The 21,082-nt window shown below is 47.8% G+C and overlaps 6 protein-coding genes across 6 annotated transcripts; 4 read left to right on the top strand and 2 right to left on the bottom strand.

Moving 5' to 3' along the window:
• Positions 1 to 831: 831 nt before the first annotated feature.
• GGS22DRAFT_61746 (uncharacterized protein) lies at positions 832 to 4,416 on the top strand. Its single transcript, XM_047967566.1, has 8 exons — positions 832 to 1,438; positions 1,506 to 1,775; positions 1,841 to 2,299; positions 2,351 to 2,663; positions 2,717 to 2,959; positions 3,017 to 3,138; positions 3,196 to 3,393; positions 3,451 to 4,416. Exons 1-8 carry the CDS (start codon positions 938 to 940, stop codon positions 4,273 to 4,275), a joined length of 2,931 nt encoding a protein of 976 aa, XP_047822487.1. The 5' UTR covers positions 832 to 937; the 3' UTR covers positions 4,276 to 4,416.
• A 1,613-nt stretch (positions 4,417 to 6,029) lies between these two features.
• Positions 6,030 to 7,392, top strand: GGS22DRAFT_61717 (acyl-CoA N-acyltransferase). Its single transcript, XM_047967565.1, has 2 exons — positions 6,030 to 7,075; positions 7,169 to 7,392. Exons 1-2 carry the CDS (start codon positions 6,200 to 6,202, stop codon positions 7,313 to 7,315), a joined length of 1,023 nt encoding a protein of 340 aa, XP_047822486.1. The 5' UTR covers positions 6,030 to 6,199; the 3' UTR covers positions 7,316 to 7,392.
• Positions 7,393 to 8,978: 1,586 nt separating this feature from the next.
• Positions 8,979 to 11,412, bottom strand: GGS22DRAFT_61701 (nucleolar GTP-binding protein). The gene is made up of 4 exons (XM_047967564.1): positions 11,198 to 11,412; positions 10,591 to 11,122; positions 9,273 to 10,536; positions 8,979 to 9,211 (listed from the first exon to the last, which is right to left on the bottom strand). Exons 1-4 carry the CDS (start codon positions 11,325 to 11,327, stop codon positions 9,170 to 9,172), a joined length of 1,968 nt encoding a protein of 655 aa, XP_047822485.1. The 5' UTR covers positions 11,328 to 11,412; the 3' UTR covers positions 8,979 to 9,169.
• Positions 11,413 to 11,555: 143 nt separating this feature from the next.
• On the top strand, positions 11,556 to 12,966 carry GGS22DRAFT_61686 (orotate phosphoribosyltransferase). Its single transcript, XM_047967561.1, has 2 exons — positions 11,556 to 11,693; positions 11,936 to 12,966. Exon 2 carries the CDS (start codon positions 12,019 to 12,021, stop codon positions 12,694 to 12,696), a length of 678 nt encoding a protein of 225 aa, XP_047822484.1. The 5' UTR covers positions 11,556 to 11,693; positions 11,936 to 12,018; the 3' UTR covers positions 12,697 to 12,966.
• GGS22DRAFT_61687 (uncharacterized protein) lies at positions 12,967 to 14,282 on the top strand. The gene is made up of 3 exons (XM_047967562.1): positions 12,967 to 13,538; positions 13,875 to 14,189; positions 14,241 to 14,282. Exons 1-2 carry the CDS (start codon positions 13,525 to 13,527, stop codon positions 14,128 to 14,130), a joined length of 270 nt encoding a protein of 89 aa, XP_047822483.1. The 5' UTR covers positions 12,967 to 13,524; the 3' UTR covers positions 14,131 to 14,189; positions 14,241 to 14,282.
• A 3,696-nt stretch (positions 14,283 to 17,978) lies between these two features.
• GGS22DRAFT_177508 (uncharacterized protein) lies at positions 17,979 to 20,758 on the bottom strand (the record flags this gene model as incomplete). Its single annotated transcript, XM_047963521.1, has 2 exons — positions 17,979 to 20,203; positions 20,269 to 20,758. 2 exons carry the CDS (start codon positions 20,756 to 20,758, stop codon positions 17,979 to 17,981), a joined length of 2,715 nt encoding a protein of 904 aa, XP_047822482.1.
• Between the last annotated feature and the right edge of the window lie 324 nt (positions 20,759 to 21,082).

Genomic DNA, 21,082 nt, shown 5'->3' with positions numbered 1-21,082 from the left:
CCGCAAGCCTGCAAGCCTGCAACAAGGGCTCTTAAGTGGAGCTGGATCCAGTATCCGGCGCCCCCACTACGACTTGACGAACTGGAAAGAGACTGGAATGAGGGAATGAGCGATGAGTAGAATGAGTTTGGACCATCGACCAACCGCGCTAAGCCCACACAAAGCATTCAAGGTTGCTTTAGCATTGCATCAATTACCTCTGAAGATATACCTGTGCAAGTACTTCTAGGGCTATTAACAGCCTACCGGGTACATCCATACCTTGTAAGAGGTAGATACGTACTACGTATTAGGTGGTAACTCGCGCACTGTTCAGGGCTTTCAAGGCTTTTCAAGGGCTTCTAACCTGTGCCATGTGCCATCCCAGGGCTTTTCCTTACCCAAGTTCCCCTACAATCTAGCGAGCTCATTCGTTGAAAACCAACCAGCTTACAGTACATATTATGCTGACTGCAGCAGCAACTGGCAAGCACAGCACAGCTTTCGATACACCCGACACTTCGGGCTTTTGGCTCGTTCCATCGATTCTTCCAGTCCACCACATCTCACGTTCCCAGTCCTGTTCCCAGTCCCAAGTCCCAAAAAACCATCCGTCCATCCATCCCGTCAATTCCACTTCTCCTCACCATTCATTCTCTCTAACCTCCCCACTAACAGTAGTAGAGGTTTTACAATCTCTTTTTTTTTACGAGAAGAGAGAAGAGAGGAGAGAGAGAGAAAGATAGAAAGGTAGAGAGAAAACCACCAAACGATACCTTCGGTTTTCTCCTCTTCCTTGTTCTTTTTTTCCTTTTTTTTTCTTAATTTAGTTATTTTCTCTTATTCCTTCCTTCTTTTTACTTCCACATCGAGATACCCCATTTTCTCCCTCTCCTCATCATACCACTTACTCCTCCATTCTCCAGACCCCTTCATCCCCCCTGCCCCAGGTTTCACCATGCAAAAGCTCGCCAATATGCGTCACTGGCCCGAGAGGATGAGTCCAAACTTCGGCATGTCGTCGAGACCGAATATGAACATGACCGCCATAAATCCCCATCAGAAAGCCGGAGCTCCGGGAGCTTCGTTAAGTCCCTCGCCTGCCGCCGATACCACCATCCACTTCGCCTTCAACGTCCCGTTCGCGTCCGATCTGGCCGGTCCCAATACGGAGGAAATATTACATGCGACTGGTGAGGCTGTATTCAAGTGGACGCATCCGGGAGACGCCCCCGATGATGTCCCTGTCTATGAATTGCCAGTTCATGCCCAGAATTTGGCCAATTTGCAGAATCTATGCAGGGAGCTTACGAAAGGTCCTTTACCAATCGAGGCTCATGTAATCTCGAGTGTGCCAAAGAACTGCAAGTCCCAAGTCACAACAGTGTGTCTTTCCGGTTCGCCAGAACTCGTTCACAAGAGCCGTGAAACTATATTGAGCGATACTCCTTTAGCGTTGGTATGCATATTATAGCCCTCCTTTAACAATATAACAAAGAAAGGGATGGCTAAACCAGATGTTGTAGAGGTGCACTACCGTCGACGTGAACTACGGATTGATTGTCGACGCCCAAGCCGGCGCATTACAGAAGAATGTCACCAATACTCTAGACGCCTTTGCTGTATTTTGCGGGGTAGATATTTTCATTCTGGGCCCAAAGCTCACGCCCACGGTCGACGGCCTCAATGGCGACGTAGAAGTCATCCGGGATCAAAGATGGAGAGTTGCCATCTATGGGGATAGCGAGTCTACTGAACATGCCAAGACCCAGGTTCTCATCTTCATTGATAAATTGGTATACATTCTAAATCTTGAGTTTTTATTACCAGTAAGTAAAGACGATGCTAATGCCTATTGTAGCTCAAACGCGAGTTCGATATGATGCGCTTCGAGACCACGTTGCACCCGATCGTTTGTGGCCGTTCACGAAAAAACATCAAGTTGATTGAGTCGATAACGAACACGGCCATCTACTTCCCTCCATTTGCTCAATTGCACCGATATTGCCCACCGAATGCGAATCGGCGAAACCCTGAAGAGATATTTATCACTGGCGAGAATCCCCAGGGCATAGAATTGGCTAAGCGCAAGATCCATGAGTTGGTCAATAGGACAAAGCTTTTCATCAAGGATTCCGTAGTTTCGGCCCCGAAGATAGACAGTATCTTGCTTGGGCGAATGGACAAAGTCCGCAAGATCATGGAGACGAACGGCACTTACATCATGTTCCCGCCGCTGGCCTCTCAGCGTAACATGATTAGGGTTCAAGGTGTTGAGGGACTCCACATTGAGCGAACTATGAAGGAAATCATGTCACTCGTATGTCTCCAGATATCATATCGATTTGGTATATGCTAACTGATATTTTAGGCCGGCCAATTCTACTTTGCGTCTTGGTGGATCCAGCAAACTGGCGTATCTCAACTGCCTGGTCCCGAAGAGATTCGCAGCATGCTCTGCGATATTTGTGCCAATTCCGATGCGGACATCTCCTTCGACAAGATGACATTTACAATTAATGGCTCCGATGACGCCGTGAAGCAGGCTTTGGGCGTGCTTTCGCAGATTAAGTTTGTAAACCAGACTCAACATCAAATTCGGGTCAAGATTGAACTCGCCAATGAACACAAGGAGTTTGTGTCGGGCAAGAAAAATGGCAAGATCAACAAGATCATGACGCAGAGTAGGTCATACCAGCATGGAATAAATATGTTTAGTCGAGCTAATGTGATACAGGCAATGTTCAAATCATATTCGACAGCTTCAGAGAATACAATTTTGATATCGACGTGATTGCGCCGTCTTACGATTCTATGAAACAGGGAATGACATTGGTTGAGCAGGAGATGCCTGCCTCTATTTCTTTCCATGTTCCCGACCAGTATCACAAGCGGATTATTGGCATCGGTGGTCAACACATCCAGCGTATCATGAAGAAGCATTCCGTCTTCGTTAAGTTCTCGAACGCCATGGATCGTGGTAAGAATCCCGCCGTAAGGAGTTTCGGGGCTCGAGGCTTATTAACAGGTGCGTTAGGCGGCATGGGTCGTGAAGATGATGATGTCAAGGTTGACAACGTCATCTGTCGAACCCCAGCTCGAAATGCCCAGAATCTTGAGTTAGTAAAGACCGAGATTCTGGACATGGTGGATAGAGCCGTAAGTTATATCCTATACCTCACTTGCAAGGACCAGGAGTCTAATGAACATCGATAGCACTCTGAATTTACTTCACAAATCGTGCACGTCGACCGCCTCTACCATAGACAACTCATTTCCCGTCTACAGGAGCTCGAGGAGCTTGAGAAGAAGTGGAACTGCAAGATTGTCTTCCCCAGTACTGAGCAAGCCAGCGATGAAGTGACCGTTACTGGACCAGAATGGCAGGTGCCTCTATGCGCTGATGAATTCTTGGTAAGCCCAACAGATCCTTACAACCTATAAAAACCTAATATTAACATTGATTTAAAGGGTATGGTCCCTGAAACCCACGAATTGGTCCTCACTCGCACTCCAGCCTTGGTCAAATTTCTCGAGTCTCCCGAATTTGTCAACGAGCTCGTGTCCAAGCTGAAGAACCAACATGAGGTAACCCTTGAAGTTCATGAGAACGCGGAAGAGAAAACCGATGATGGAGAACGAACCATGACTCTATTGTGGAGGCTCACTCGCAACAATACTGGCGGTCTTCGTGATGCTATCGACTTCCTCATGGAGCAGTTTGCAGCCGCAAGCGTTGATGCCACCATCGTTAAGGGTGCCATCCCCCGTCCCAAGTCGGACTCATTTGAAGATTCGCTACAGTACTTCGATTCCAAACTGCTCCAACATGCTCCTACTCCAGTAGGAACAGATTCGCCTACCAAGCCAGTGTTTGGTGAGGACATGGCGCAGCAGCGAACCACCACCATTTTTGACAAGCTCCGAAAGCCGTCTCAGCTGCTGTCTTCTCTCGATCGCAGAAAGAACAGCTCCCACTCGATGAACACATTCTTTAAAGGTTCAAACAATGTGTCTAAGTCGTCTCTTATCTCTATAGATTCGACTCGCAGCTTTAACGCTGACCGAAACCCCTGGAATGATAGCGGCGTCAATCTTCCAGATGATGACAACCACCCTTGGTCAACTCGTCACTTCAGTAACGGGTTCGACAACAAACTAACGCCCAACACGATCCCCCACGGCGGCGAAATCACACCACGCCACGGCACGCGTGCGTCTGGCGATAGTGGCCGACCGTCAACTTCTCATTCTACGAATTCAGGATACCCCGGTCCAATTGGACCATACCGTTAGATTCCGTCTTTTAGATGCTCTACGTGCAAGCAATACCCCCCGGCTGGATATACCCTGGCGTAAAAATACCCCGATCCTATGATCATGCATCGGTCGGCTCTGCGTTTCATATTTATTTTTCTATTTGCTTTATAGTTTCCTCTCTCTTCTCTCTATTCCTTATTATGGTTCCAAAGTCTATTGTTTGTTTGCTCGCTTGATTGCTTGCTTTTGTTTTTCTTCATTTTATTCCGCCTTGCGACGCAGCCAGGCGACGGCTGCAGATGATTCTATTTGACGCTTTATATCCACGAGTACATCTGGACATGATACCACGAGCTGCGCAAGACGGAATACGGCGTTGCAGATTGGAGCGGGAGGACGCCGTCGGATGATACCACAGAAAAGCACACAGAAAATTTGATACACACTTTCGGGCAGAAAAATACCAGAGTTGATGCGCTTCTATTTTTCGCTCGATCAAGCGGCGTTGGTTTTATAGGACTTGATTTTGATTTGGAGGCATCCATCGTATACCCTACATATCCTTACCATCCATTCGGAGGCGAACAGCATACGGGACGAACTCCGTATCGAGATGAGCGCAACCAAATTTGAAAGAATAGGGTGCAGATTGGAGGGAGAGACGGTTCGGGAGGTAGACTGCAATATGGGTTTGGGAGGATGGGCAGGCGGGATACCACGAACGAACGATTGATGGTGTAGCTAGCAGGCTACGTTTGTACGATATCACAGAGATGATAGGCAATGATACCCTCTGGTTCTGAACAAATTGATGCTTTCCCCATGTTTCCCATACACATTTGGTACTCACGAATGATATCGAATGATATATTCGAAGAAATACGGTATTATGTCTCACATTCACAGTCTTTCTTTACAGTATAGGTCGGTATAGGTCAGTATAGGTTGAGGTGGCTTGTTCCCTGCATACTAGGTAGTTCACATGGTGGCAACAGAACCCCAACAGAAACCCGTGTCGATTACTTAGACAGGCATTGATATGATGGTGAGAGGGCGAGGGAGACAAACGGGAAACGTCCCCGTAAACAAATTGATTGGGTACATATATGTCAATCTCTTGCCGTACTAGTTTTAGGGGAAAGTCACGCGGGCAAAAGAAACGTATTAAAAAGAAAGAAAGAGCTTCGATTCGTTTCTGATTATACTTCATTTGCCATATACCTACCTCTAGGTATAACGTTTTAAGGTAAGAGCATCCATGTAATTACTGCCTATCTGTGCTAGGTGCAAGCAGGGTAAACATATGATGATAGCTGTGCTTTCCCTTCTCAAATTCAAGCTATTTTATTCCCTCACTTTCCTCTTTCATTTCTCGTACATTCCAGCTTGTAACTGCTTATCACGCTTGCGGAAAGTCCCCTCTCAGGTCACGTTTGCCTTCAAAGTTTTCTTATTCCCGCCTTGCAATTACCTTACGTACAAAATTTGGTGTTACAGTTGACTTCATTCATCTCATATCACCGTATTTAATTTTCTTATTTGCAACTTTCACTTTCTCACAACACATGCACTCCTATCACATCTCATATCTCGTATCTTACATGCAACCAACACATTAAGCCATATTCTATTGATTTTCATCATTAACCCGGTCACATAGTTGCATTTTTATCGCGCGAGCTTTCTCGGATCAAAAACTGAGCGAACGCGGGCCGATTCTATCAGGACCGATCTACGTATCTATCTGCACCCCGCCTTGAGTCCAACGCATCCGATATCACGTCAATACCTTCGACTGCTACCTTACCAAAGTACCCATTTGGTAAACAGGATCTTGTACAACCTTCCCATCTTAGACGAATCTAGCCAATCAGAGGGTTCCTACCTAAATAGATAGGGTTTCGGGTACCAAAACGAAGCGAAAACAGTGTTGAAGGTTGAAGGGAGGAAGGAAATAACTATGTCGCATACTCCCCCGGATTCACCTGCCCGAAAGGATGCAAAGCCCGTTGATGAAAGTCGGGAGGAATCCGACTCCGACTCCGACTCGGATGACCCGTTCAGACACACGAGACCCACGCTCGGGCTCGGAGGATTGATGTCGACGTTCTCACGAGGCAACCTGCACAGCTACAAGGAGGGTGCTCAAGTTGAGGAACGGGAGAACGCAGTGGACGATTCGGAGGACATGCCAGAATCCGATGCGGCAGAAGCAAAAGGAACTGGTAACTACGGACGACGGTCGCAACTTCATAGCAGGGGTGGTGATGGTGATCCTAAGCTTCGCCGGCTGAAAGAGATCATGCCGCTCCCATTTCACCCCAACGTTCGACCACTAACCGTATCGGATCTCGAGAGCTGTGTTGCGTTGGAGGAAGCGGCATTTGAGGACCCGAAACATCGATGCACGAGGGAGAAGTTTGAATATCGCCTCTCCGTATGCCCGGAGCTGTGCCTCGGGCTCTTCTGTACCATCGTCCCTGACAAGGCCCGCGCCGAGGGCTTCGAGATTAGCACGCTGCCTGTAGCGAAGCCCGTCGAGACGGGGAGGAGTGATGGAGCGAAGAGTGTACTGGTAGCACATATTGTTGCGACGAGAACGCAATCAATGGTTGTGACAGACGAGTCTATGGATTATCCCCGCGACTTCCGAACGAACAAGCAACATACACTTCCCATAGGTCATCAGGAGACAGGCCAGACCGTCTGCATTCATTCGCTTGCCATTCACCCTAAGTTTCAGGGGTGCCACTTGGGAAAGATGATCATGCTGGCCTACTTGCAACAGCTCAAGGGCTCGGAGACGGCTAGGTTCTGTTCACTTATCTGTCAAGACGTATGTTCAATTAAGTCCCTATCTTTCTTTCTCGCCCTGTATGGGCGAAGGGTAGGTTGTTAGGCATGGTAGGCTAACCTCATTCGATCTTAGTATCTAGTCCCCTTTTACAAGAGATTCGACTTTCGTCACATGGGACCAAGCGAAGCCCAGTTCGGTGGTGGAGGTTGGCAGGATATGGTGGTCTGCGTCGACGAGCTACCCATTTACGGAGGCAAACGGCCACAGAGATCAAAGTAGAGGGAGAAGCTAAGAGCTCACCGATGGGTTAACAAGAACGACTAAACGTAACGGAGATTTCGATATGAGCGAGGAGCGTGACGTGGCGGCTTTGAACGGCCGCGGCTAACGGCTAACGGCATATTTTGGAGTTCATGCGGACGACCATATGAGATTAGCTTTGCGCGTTTGCTTCTGCGCGTGAGCAATAGTTTGCGAATGAAGATACCCAATCATAAGAGGGCGGCCGGGAAAGAGGTCTCGGCATTTCTTTCAGTTCATCATGATAATTAGACGGAGATGGGGATAAGGAAAAATGCATGATAACGCGTTTGCGATGATTTTTACGACTTCTGACTTCTTCACACATACCTACATAGACACAGCCAAAAAATTACGGGAATAGATAGAGTTTTGGAAGACGGCCGGCGTGGATGAAAAAATACGGATGCCATGGCATGGCATGTCGTGGCTTGATCTTCCCTCTGATGATAGATAGATAGACTTTGCTAGATACTGCGAGACACGAGATACCTAGCGTATGAATTTTTTTCCACTCATGGCTCTTTTTTTCGCTGTTTATTGCTTGTTCGTGGATTGTGTGTAATGTTGTGTGCTGGATGTGGTGGTACTTGATTTCGTTATAATGGTTTTTGGGGGTTTGAGCTGTACTCCGATTAGAAGCCGGCTTACTTGTGTAGGTAGGTAGGTAGGTAAATACTATAAGGTAGTTGGTTATACGACAGGTTGGTATACCTATATATTCCTGGGTAAGGTAGCCCGCGTCTTGGCTGTATAAATAGGCACGTCAGATATCTTGCTGACGCTCTCCGGTGAGGACGGAGCGAGCGGGTGTTTCCTAGAGGGGTACTCCGGAGATGCTGGGTATAGATACTATATCAAAACATGCGATGTGCACTACTAGACTTACGTGGGAAAATGAATACAATGAAGTACCTACCTAGAAACTAGATCCTATCCATTGATATTGAGTATTTACTTTGGTAGTACATATTATGCCTTTTTCGTCCAAGCTGACCTGTTGTGTTATACACATCTGGGGTTCATACTAACCCGAAAGCCCGAAGGGGGTGAGGACGATATGACGAGATAGGTACGGCATGGTATGTGGGATATGTGGTGAGCAGGTACCTGGGTAGTCAGCGACAATGCATACATATGTAATTAAGTAGGTATGTAGGGGTACCTACTTTATCTAGATGCTTACATACATATGAGAAAGAAGTCAATATGTAGATATTGCCTGTATCGTTGGTCTGGGCCTTTATTCATTGTACAGGTAGTTAATGAAGTAGGTGTGTTGATCTGATAGTTCGGTAGTATACGTCCCTTTTTAGTTCGTATACTCTATGTGTAGGTAGTTAAGATGCATTATGTACAGAGACATCCAACTATATAGGTACCTACCTATCTTCCTAGTATATATTTCCGCATGGAACACCTCTTACGTACTAGGTGGTCCCAACAGTGTCGCCTACATGTATCTATCTTGGTGGTCTATTTAAGATTATGGGGTCTTTAGTAGAGAGGGTATGGCTATTGAGACCTGTCGGGTTGTAATGAGTATGAGCGTTTGGGGGCACCTACCATATCTACTAATTACCGTCAACACCGCGACAACCATGTACCTAAAATGACCAAGTCACGCATGAAACCCAAGCCAGATTGATTCTTAATAGATTTATGTATCCCCGTATCTGAACTAGTTGCATAGCATAAGCTCTCTAGCATCTAGCATTGAACTAATTCTCGTACCTCCCGCCTGAACGCCAGAAACCCGAAAATCATAAACCGGATATCCCATTCATCGTCGAATGCGTCATATACAGCAGCAAGAAAGCAAGTGTGCACATCTTAACGACTAGACGTCTTGCCCATGGTTCGTTTACCAGAGAACTATGATATTACTGTTAGCGTAGAACTATACGTAAGGATAGTAAAATAGGAGATAACGTACCAAATGCTTCGGCTTCGAAGCGCCGATGTGTCGATCAGCCTCACCCTGTCGGGCCATGCGGTTCATCTTCCTCTGGCCTAACTTAGCCTGTTTCTCGGCCTTTGTCCTCGTCAACTCATCTGTTACACCATCCTCGCGTCTGTTCGTCGCGGGCTGGCTTCTAGCTCGGCTCTTAGACCGTAGTCTCTCTCTCGGGGTGGAGTCGATGTCCATGGCGTTTGAGTCCTCGGTGCCAAGGCGGCTTCTTGTCATCGAACGGCCACGAGTGACCGTCTGTTGTCTTCCTCTGAGCTGTAGGTCCTCGGTATCAACACCCATCTTATCAATCGCGTCCTCAAGTTGAGATAATGGTCTCCTGAGGGCCTTGCGAGGTAGGACTGCGCGGTTCTTGATTCTCTTCATTCTCGACTCGTTGCGGATCAGCGCTTGCTTCTCACGGATTATTTCTGCCTTCACTCTGATATCTGCTTCTTCCGCATCGTCGATCTCTTCATCCGAGTCGTAGTATCCCTCAGCGTCAAGGCGCTCTTCCTCTTCCTCGAGCGCTTGTAGCTTAGCCTCGATATCGGGATCAATGTAGTCGTAGACATTCTTGCCATCGAAGATCTCGGGTATCCTATCGTGTTTCCACTCGGGGTTCTCGAGAATGTAGTCGGCCTTCAAATCAACGTTGTATACACCAGCACCACCATTCTCGGCCTCAACGTCACGAGCCAACCTGCGGCGTTCGGGGTCATCCTTGTCATATTTCTTCATGTCCTTTACAGCATCGGGGATGAAGGTTTCCTGCTTAACGCCACCCATAGGTTGAGCGACGTGGATTCTGGTCATAACGTCTGCCAATCTGCCACCGACAGTACCGCTGCTTGATGTGCCTGCCTTCAACTTCTGGGCAACTCTATCGGCTAGGAGACGCTCGCAAGCAGCGTTCTTGACTTCTTGCACGCCTTCTTGTGTGTTACAAGATAGTTGAAGTAGTTCTACATCGCCGGAAGAGAGTAACGATTGAAGTTCACCACCTGTCTTCTCGTCCAGCTCCTCGGGTCTTAAGATATCGATCTTATTAATGACGATGAAAACCAACTTATTCGAGAATAAGGGTCTGATGCTCTTGAAAAGTTGCATCTGTGCCGCGACTGAGTAGCCGCACTGTTCTGAAAGGTCCATGAAGTATAGAATAGCGGATCTCAAATGAGCGATGGCTGTGATAGACTGCATTTCGATCGTGTTCATCTCTTCTAGAGGATGATCTAAGATACCAGGACTATCTTATGTTAGCCGTACTCATTTCTAGGTAGGAGAGATTATAAAAACTTACGTATCAATGGCCTGGAAGCGGAGATATTTGTAGTCAAAGTGACCAACGAATAGACTCTTGGTGGTGAAGGCATACGGCTGGACATCGACGTCGGCTCGGGTGATGCTTCGTAAGAAACTTGATTTTCCAACATTGGGGTATCCGCAGATCAACAAAGTTCGTGTGGTGGGATCAATGGAGGGAAGACGACCAAGATGTTGGCGAACTTGGTCGAGATATACTAGAGGATCCTTCAATCGCTTGGTGATAGTAGCCATACGACCGAGGGCGGCTTTCTTGAGCTGCTTGCATTGGAACAAACTCTGGGCATATTTGATCAGGCGCACATAATCTCTAGATATGGTTTCAATGAGATGCTTTGCTGTGGAAAGATGGCCAAGCGCGATACGGAAATGGTCGGCATCGTAAAGTGTGTTAAGAAGATCCTTGTGAAACGGATGAATATCTTGTAGTCGCGGGAAGCTCTCGAGGATTAGAGCGAACTTTTCGGAGAAAGTCTCTTGAGTGAACTTGACCTTTCGAGTGTAGAATCCTGTCGTAAATGGTTAGCATCTATCAGTATCTAAAGCGCATCAGAGCGACGCGCGCACAGTCTGTGAAGACGAACCTCGAATACGACTGATCTTGAATCCTGATCTGATCTGTGTCGGTAATCGTCGCTGAGTTCTCGATAGAACAATGTCGAGGAACTCCTGCGACGTAGGGACCGGTGGGATATCCTTCCAAGTAGTCTTCATTTTGGGCGACAGGCGAAGCGACGATACTGTTGGAAACGTTGATTGAAGTTCGTCGGTTTCGACTATTTTGCCTCGAACTTTTTTTTATCAAATTGATAAAAATGGCGGGAGTGGAGGGACGGTGGAGTGGGTACTTGCGAAATCTTGGCAAGAAAATTTCTTATCGATTATCTTATCATATCCTATCTTATCGAAGATAACTCTAAATTTATGAAGAGGCCTAGAAGTGAATAATTACTCGCGACGACGGTGCTTATGAATATAGCGATTAGTTGAGCTAACCGACCAAATTTAAATCCCAATTCTATATTGAAGATCTATATATTGATATTGAAACCAAATAGTGCTTGAAATTACTTGAAAGTTGTAAGTAGTTTATCACAAGTTTCGCATTTGAACTCTCACCTTTACCCCGCCATGATGTTACACATCAACGTTCGGAATGAGCACAATTCAAGATCCATGGATATCAATGAATACCTAGCACCTACCTAACTTTCATAGTCGAAATTAGGTTATCCCGTGAACCTAATATTCTTGTTGTTACACATACCTAATAACGGTTGAAACGCATTTGAAAACATTCTCGTGGCTAATACTCAACTTAGTCTTCGAACAACCACAACTTTACTAAGAGGAACTACACAGGGGATATTGTACAGCCCAACGCCACAGTATACCTGCAGCAGCCATGAGTCTCCCCGAGTATAAGAAAGATTTCCTCAAGGCTGCCGTTGAGGGCGGCGCCCTGCGATTCGGTGCCTTCGAATTGAAGTCGAAGCGAATATCACCCTACTTTTTCAACGCTGGTGATTTCTACACGGGGGAGCTGCACGTGCCCATCATGGACGCATATGCTCAAACCATAGCCACCAGCGAACTTGCAGACGGCTTCGACGTCATCTTCGGACCTGCCTATAAAGGTATCCCGCTAGCCGCCACGGTCTTCTACGCCCTGGCCAAGACCGACCCGGCCAAGTATCGTAAGGTCGCTTACAGCTTCGACCGCAAGGAGGCCAAGGACCACGGGGAAGGCGGTAGCATCGTCGGGTCGCCTCTCAAGGGCAAGAGAGTCCTCATCATTGATGATGTGGTGTCGGCTGGCACGGCCAAGCGTCAAGCCATAGACATGATCCGAGCCAATGGCGGTACCGTCGTAGGTATTGTCGTCGCCCTCGATCGTCAAGAGACACTCCCAGAAGGCGACGGCAAAACTAGCGCCATCGGTCAGCTGCGAAAGGAGTACCAGATCCCGATCATCTCCATTGTGAAGCTAGACGATATTATCAACGGCATGCAAGATATCATCTCAGAAGCCAACATCAAGAACATCGAGGCGTACCGTACTAAATTCGGAGCAAGCGATTAGATTACAAAGTAAATAGAAGTAAATCAAGTCATCTGAATGACTCGGGACTATTATGTTAGACACAAACGGGTTTGGATGAGTACAAAAATCAAATAGACGAAAGATGACACGGGGTTGAATACATCAGGCAATTAAAAAAAAGGAATTCGGATTTTGAAATGAATACCTAGGTACTTCATAAGTCAGGCATAAATAGAATTGCTATCATCCACAGCCCTCACCGAGGCTGATGTTGAGCATACGATGACGCTGTCTTGGCCAAGAGCAAGTAGTATGGTTAAGTGCAAATTCACTACGCATTATTCGGGTAGACGGTATAATCACTAAGGAAGCTTACGGGAGAGATTGGAGTCGCGTTCTCCTTTTTCTTCGTTCAACCAACCATCCATTCAAGGATTACACCTCATACCTAGCACACCTCAAATCCCGAAACCATCGAAAAGACTCAATCAGTCGCATGACCGCCAATTGACCGCGTTTCGGACAGTTTACCCGCAGTGGAAACTTCGTGAGATTCCAAGAATAGCCTATTCTCCGTTTTACGGTGTACAACACAGTACAGTTGGTACAGCCAGGGGGGGTTGGAAAAAAAGGACGAAGGGAAATAAAAAAAAGTTGAGGAAAATTAAGGGAAAAATTAAAAAATTAAAAAAAAGGCCTTCACCGCCTTGGTCTGCCAAACTGCAACACAAGCGTCTCCCCAAGCTTACGTTATCGAAACACGTCTCGATAAGTCGCCTCTTTCGCTCTGCACACGACATATAGTTATCTCTTTTGCCTAGGGAAGTTGTCGGTGAAGAGCTTCGGGAAGGGAAGACGGTAACGGACATGTCGTTGCTACAGTAAGTTGCATCTAGTTGCATTTTTTTCGACATTGCATCATACAACACACACCTACATTCTAACCTATCACCTACCTTACCTAACCTCCCAATATGACCACTCACGTCTCACCGTCTCACCTCTCGGGCGTCACCGACATCTTAACGCCTACGCTAACCCCTAATGTCCCCCCCAATGTTCCCTAATGCTCCCTAATGCTCCTTAATGCTCATCGTCGTTACGCATAACACAACATAACCTACCTACACCTTCGTTACCCCATCACCACACACTATCTAATTCACACACCAAACGCACAATTGAAACAAAAAATAAACAAAAAACAATGTAAATAGAGCCTTCCGCAACCTATCCCGCCGCACCCGCATATGCGTCGGCGTGGGTCTGTTTGCCTGGGGCCTCGCCGGGCTGCGTCTGTCCGGCCGCGTCGAGGAGCAGTTCGGCCTCACGCCTACCGAGGAGGACAAGGCCGCGCTGGCCAAGTTTTTCCCTAGCATCACCGCCGTCGATGCCAATGTCGAGGACGCCAGTCCCATTAATCCCGATTTCAGGTCTAGTTCCGGTTCTGGGAATGGTGGCAATAAGCGGTGAATAAATCACCTACAGCACTATACCTGCGTGACCTGCCTGCCTAGGTCCCTTAGTGCAATGTACGTAAATCTTGCTGTTACCCGCCGCCCGCTACTAAGTATAGGAACTAGGAACTAGGGGCCTTGGTGGGCTACGTAGGAGGCTGGGAGAAGGCATAAGGAATGAAGGAGTAGAAACTAGGAAATTAGGAAGGAAGGAAGAGAAAAAAAAACTAGGAAACGCACTGGGTAACTAGGTAACCCGCTGGCGGAAACTGGGCTGGCCGGCTAGTTGGCAGGTTAGATAGGTAGGTAGACGAACCTATCGGATGGCTACCAAACCCACAGGACTGAACCAACTTATATGTATATGTATCTACTGTTCCATACGTTATGTATATGTGTATGTATGTACTCGCTGTACTCGACTATACCCTGCGTATACATACATACACACTACACTACACTACACTACATACAATATACGTACATACGTGCTTTCGAATCTGGCCCGTGTGGAGGATGAAAAAAAAAGAATTCGCCACCTAGGTTAGGGTAGGGTTTGGTCGGGTAAGTATGGAGGCTAGGGGGCGTATCTTTTTTTTGCTCGAAAAGGACGAACGGCTGGCTGTGTTAGGCAAATAGGGTTAGGTGTTGATGTTGTAGTTCGAAGCAGTTCGTGTGCCTAATCCATCATCCCAAGTGCTCATCACCATCATCATCACCCATAGTGTGCCATTGGAAGTTCGGCACACGTATACGTACGTATAGTAGTCTGGTCGTACAGCCTAGTCTATCACCTCATCCCATAGTCCTACCCCAAGCCCAGCTAGGCTGCTAGGAGCTGAGTAGGAAGGCAATCAAAGCCTAGATAGGGAGATCTTCCTCGTACGTAGAGAGAAAGGGTAAGGGATCACGCGGTTCCTGAACCCAGTAACGAACTTTTCCGCCCTCGGCTACTAATCGACCGCTCGCCACGTAGGACGTAGACTACGGCAATACACATACCACCATACTATGCCTAGTAGGCAAGAGGCCAAACCTCGAACCGGATCGGCGCTTCTCTCGTTCGTCGTGCTAGCTGTTCTAGCCCACGGACCATCGCCTAAACGACGATGCCAGCGAAACGATCCCCCTCCTTCGATCCCCTGGGGCCCCCTATCCGAAAAGCCGCGAGAGTAATAATACACGTTCACGTTTCTGTTTTTATCGCTCGATCCTCGCTGCTAGGGCGGCGAGAGACCGTCGACATGTAGGTAGGTACCTCGACAAGTACAGCGTGTAGCGTGGAAATATGTGCAAGTATGTGTCAGCAAGAGGTAAGTGTAGACAATGTAATATGTATAATGCGTAAGTAAGTCATAAGAAAGGGAAAAACTGGCGAACGTGTATCCCGAAAAACAAAAACGTGGCGGCCCTCTAACAGATCCATATCCATCCCATCTGCTTGCCGCCGCACCAACCACGCCATACCCAGCCCTTCCCGTTTCAGATCTGCCCTTTTTTTCTTGTCTCTCTCCCGGGGGTGGAATATGTATAGTTAAACTAAGAAAATAACCACGTCACAACGCTTAGGCCGGTTCTATATTCACGTTTCGGGATATCCTTCTTCGAACACGCATGTACGTGTAATGCGTAGTATGTATGGATGGATGTATGTATGTATGTCGAAAAAAACAACAACAACAACAACAACAAGAGACGAACAACACGGTCGATACGCCCCCCGAACCGTACCTTTCCACGGCCTGGTTCGGACGCCCCCCCTACCCCCCTAACCCAGGCTTGGGTAGGGGACCCAACTTTTGTGCGTAGGGTCCAACCAATGCCCAAGCGGCAGGACCAGGTACGAGGCGCGTCTAAGTGCGTCGTTCAAACAACATCCCTTCAACCCCGAACCAGAAAAAGCCCGACAACAACAATAACAACAACAGCAACGACCCTAGAACCGTGCTCGTTCCGCCGATATCTATCGAAAAAATAAAACGATAGTACCTCGAGCCCGCTACGTGGCGTCCCCCCGCCCTGCTCGCGGCATGACAGATGCGTTAGCCAAGATCGTGGTTCGCCTCGTCGCCAGATATCTCTGCTGTCCCTGCGCGGGAGCTTACCCCTTTCGTCGCTGCCGAAGGGGGACGACACGATCGTGCCGCTAGATCGCTAAACCCAAGTCCGCACCAGCAGCAGCCCAAGAGGAAACCGAACTTTGTGCGTGTATCGACCCAAGGGGGGGAAATATCGTCGATGTATAGCTACTTGTACCGCGAATCCGCGACCCTAACGGGGAGGGTCGAGGTGCGATATTGCTATATCCAATGTATCTCCACTGGCCACCCTATTGTCTTGTCAAGAGCCTTGGCAGTCGAAACAAAATAAAAATATTAAAAATATTAAAACAAAAATAAAATAGAAAAAAGAATATTCGAGTCGATAGGTAATCGACTCTGTTCATGCCATGCCATGCCATGCCATGCTGTCTCAATCTCCTCCCCCTCTTCCTCCCCTCCCCTCCCCTCTCCTCTCCCCGAAAAGTTCGGCGGTGGTCCGCTCGCGGCTAAGCAAGATGTGAACGACAGATGCGGCGTATGTCATGTCGAGCCACACTCTGCCATACCATGTCGTAGCAGCAGCAAGCAGCAGGAATCCCGCGACTATAGCCAGGGGGACCTTGGGTATATGTGATCGGGGGGTGGGAAGGGGTTGGTCCACTTCCCATGTGACAGGTCACATTTTTGCTTTTTCTTCTTTGTCTATACCTGGTCCAGAAAAAGCTTGTTGCTTGCTTGCTTATATCTGTCTGTGGTGGTATTATAGTCGGTCCACTTTTCAATTGACTTCAATTGAGGCTGGTTAGTCACATACTATATTCAATGTTCTGTGTTCGTGAAATACATAAATGCTTCATTTTAGGAGAGAAAAAATTTAAATGTGAGAAGTTCTTTTTGAGTCAATTGATCGAATGATGATTTATGGATTCGTAGATAGCTATTGAGGGGTAAAAAAAGAGGCTTGAAATTTATGCATGACTGATCTCATTGTAACACATAGATAAAGGATAATGCCTGTTGTAATTGTGTAATTGCCATCAGTATTTTTGGAGTGGGAAATCGGTATTGTAAAATTTGTAATGATTTATTGCGACTGTTGGCCTCGCAAATATACGAATCAAACTCGATATTAACTCATTCAAGACATGTTTCAAATCATATCCATGGATATATTGCAAACGCTGGCGTTGTACGACTTACATAATTGGCCCAACACTAGATCCATATCCAGGACCATAGAATAATTACGAATTTTACAACCTCAATTTCAACAGGAACCCGACACCAAATTTTAGGTTTAAAAAAACGGTGAAACATGTACTAATTTGTTCTGATCTGTGAATCTATCTCTCATACGTGACATAACGCGATGTAAAAGCATGCACAAACGACACCTGCCTCCCATTTCCCTCATACTCTGCTCGATGCTCCTCCTTTATGAAATAATGCGTACCACAAGAAACGAGACCACCTCCTGAATGTTGTTGACCGGGTAAAGTGTGTGTGAGTGTGTGTGTGTATTCGTAGACGTGAACATCATGATCACCTCCTATGAGGGGTTTGTAGGCCGGAATCTAATCATCGAGTCTAAATGCAGACGCCACAGCCAGTCTAGTAGTTTGTTGCGAGCCAACCCGGAAATGCAGAGAAATTGCCGCCGTCAACCCGATCCGATGCAGAGAAGAATCGAAACTTTTTTGAGAGGCCAGAGGGAAAAATGATGAAAAATGAGATGAAAGGAAAATAGAAACGAAACGCCCCACGTATGCTTTTTGTAATGTGTAAGTGGTCTTTAGTCGATTAACAATTGCCAAGATTAACCTTAGACTTCCGTCTTGACCGCAGGCATGCCGGGACATGAAACCACCGCTGGCAGAGGTCTGAACAGTTGCGCCATGTCGACAGTCAAGTTTGACACCCCGTAATCGCTGTCGATCTCAGATACCGATCCCAATTCCTCACCCCTAGAAGCCCCGTCCGACATAACCCATGCCTTGACAGATTTGAGTAGTTGCATGACCTGCCGGAAACGATTATCCGGCGCCATTTGCAAATCCGCCACCGAAGTATTCTTGAGCATCCATTTCGCAAGCCAAAAGAAGTGTATGCCATCACGGCAAAATCCGTACCGCCGAGGATTAGAAACAGATCGAAATTGCATCGCCATATCTATGTCCCAGTACGATTTGAACTTATCGAGCGCCGTACATATCGTCTTGTACGTCTGGGCCGACAAGCCAGCCACTGGCGTGCCAGCTGCGCTGTTATTGGTGCTCACGTTCCCACTCCCTGTATCCGACCCATTCGCAATAATCCAATCGTTTTGCGAGAGAGGTGTCGCAGTACCATCCAATGAAGGAATACGTCCCGAGATCTGAGCGCTTCTGATTTGAGCAAGAATCGCGTGAATCAAGATGAACTTGCCGTAGAGGTTTGTACTTCCGGGATGAATTTGATAGGACGGATGAAACAGCGCGGTGAGAGTCAAGTTCAACTCAGGCTGCTTGCTGCGCTGCGACCCATCCGGGTTTTTCTCTTTCGCTGACTCAGGACCGTATAAACTTAATGCCTGCGCACAATCCAATGCAGACTGTGCCTCCCACGCTGCGTCATCCGCAGGTAAGGGTATACGAATCTCGAAGCTGTCAAATTGAGGGTCACAGTTGAAATAAAGACCGCGTGCGATATCGAGGAGATACACCATATCCATCAAACGAATACGCGATTCCTGCTCAACCCACGCGCCCCAATCAAACCGTCCAGGATTGTACGCGTCCAAAGGAATTTTTGGCTGATGAAAAACACTGCATAGAGACGAATCGTTTTTGACCTGTAATAATTCAAATCTTCTCGAAATGTCCGCTACCAGAGGAAAGAGTCTCCTAGCACTTTCGCGCTGGATGGGCGTACCATGCCAAGTAAGAAGCGCCGACATAAGAATAAGTGCTTGTAACCGCTCAATATCCTTTTTGTCCTTGCCGTTGCTAAATTTGAATGAAGTCTGGGGCCCATTGGTGGCAAATAAATCGCAATCACGTTCGAGAGCTATCTTGAGGAAATTCATTATATCTCGGACGTTAGAAGCCGAAACGCGGTTAGAATAACAGGCGCCGATACAGCAGGTCGCGGCGATGAGACCAGTGTACGCCTCCATTATGCGAAATGTGGGAATGTGTAAGAAGGGGAAATGGGCATGAAAATGGATGTATGAATCAAGAAAATCTCTAATGTTGTTAGGGGAAAAGAAGTCGTTAAGGCCGGCGGTTTGGTTGGAGGCAACGGTGCCGGGAGGGTGAAAGAAAAGATGGATTTGAGAAGAGAGCTGGATGTACGGATCGATGGTCGACGGCTGCACGGCCGAGTTCGAAAAGAATAGCGATCGTTCGTTCATATCGCTCGGGGCCATGCCCGGTATGCCGTGGGGTCTCTCGGAAGTGAGGTTAGGCTCGGCTTTGATTGCGGTCTGATTCTGTCCAATATTAGGAGGGTACTGATTGACGTAGGCATGGTGCGCACCAGACTGTTGAAACATCTGGGACCAGTCAAGGCCAGATTGTTGGTTTGAGCCCGAAGCTCCATACATGGTAGGCATGCCGTTTTGGCCCGGAGGCATGTTAAAGTTGGCCAACTGAGGGTTGATATTCGAAGACATCGTGTTAGAAACGTCGCCGTTGTAGCCGCCGGTCATACTTCTGCGATCTCGGTTGCCGTTATCGTCCATCCGGCTCATGCTGCTTGATCTAGAAAGCTGGTTCTGGTCGTTGGCCATGTTTCCCATACCATCTTGGATCTGGACCATACCGAATGGGTGTACGACATTATCACCTGGCATGTTAGCCATGCCATTCATGTGGCCCATGTCGCCATCATTAGCTTTTTGCGCATTCTGCTGCTGCTTCTTAACGTGTGCTTGAGGATGAGACAAATGGCTCACTCCGGTCGGGTTTCCTCGTCGAATCGAGCATTTTTGGAAGTGACGCTTAAGGATATCACTTCGCGAAAACGTATCACGGCATAACACGCACATGTAAGGGCGGTCACCCGTGTCTAAAGACATGAGAAAGTTAGCATAGTGGGGAAGGGAATACCCGCAGTGGGCCGTTGGGACTTACGTCGGAGTAGATGGCGCTTGAGGTGCTTCGCGTGTAGGTAAGTCTTAGTACAGTGGGGGCAAGGGAATTTGCCGTCTGCGTCCTTCTGTGGGATTACCGTATTCTTAGAAGCACCACTACCTGTTTGGGCGGCCGGTCTACCGGGAGCACTAGGCAATATACCGCGTCGCCCTTGAGATCCTACCACGTGAGTAGGTTGTTCGGTGTCCTGAAGCAGAGACTGCTGGTGAGGCATCATGGGGCTTCCGCTATATGGGGAAGGCAACCCAGTCTGCGGCATAACTCCACCCGCGGGCATTGGGCGGAGGACTGGAGGTCGCGCGGCTGCAGGAGCCGGCGCGATAGGTTGGGGATGAGAGGCTGCGACCGAAGTCTGCGGCATCATCGACGAGGAAGTAGGGTAGCCCTGCGGTGGCTGTTGATACTGATTAGGCATCATACCGTAAGATCCACGAGTCGGGCCCGAGTTCGGCGGAGGATACTGGCTCATAGTCGGAGGCTGGGGGGTATTAGGAGTACCTGGCGTCCTGGGGGTGTGAGGGTGGCTGCCGTAAATAGATTGCATAGTCTGGGCGTTGTGCTGCAGAGGCGGCAGAGTATGCTGGAGAGAGGCGGCGTGTTGTAGTTGGTTAGGAGAGATGGCGGCTGGTGATGGATACGATGACCCTGATGTGCCTATGCTGTTAGACGAGTATGGGTTTGAAGGGCCACTGTCCATATCCTACGAGAATATTGTTTGCGTGGCAATTGCAGTTGAGGCCACGATTGCTCTGATTGAACAATTCTAGGTCTCCGAATATTGCAATTGTATTAA

Source organism: Annulohypoxylon maeteangense (genome assembly GCF_022496945.1).
Source record: "Annulohypoxylon maeteangense strain CBS 123835 unplaced genomic scaffold GGS22scaffold_2, whole genome shotgun sequence".
Classification (NCBI taxonomy): Eukaryota; Fungi; Ascomycota; class Sordariomycetes; order Xylariales; family Hypoxylaceae; genus Annulohypoxylon; species Annulohypoxylon maeteangense.
Note: the sequence above shows the minus strand (reverse complement) of the source record. Positions and strands in the feature narration are given on the sequence as shown.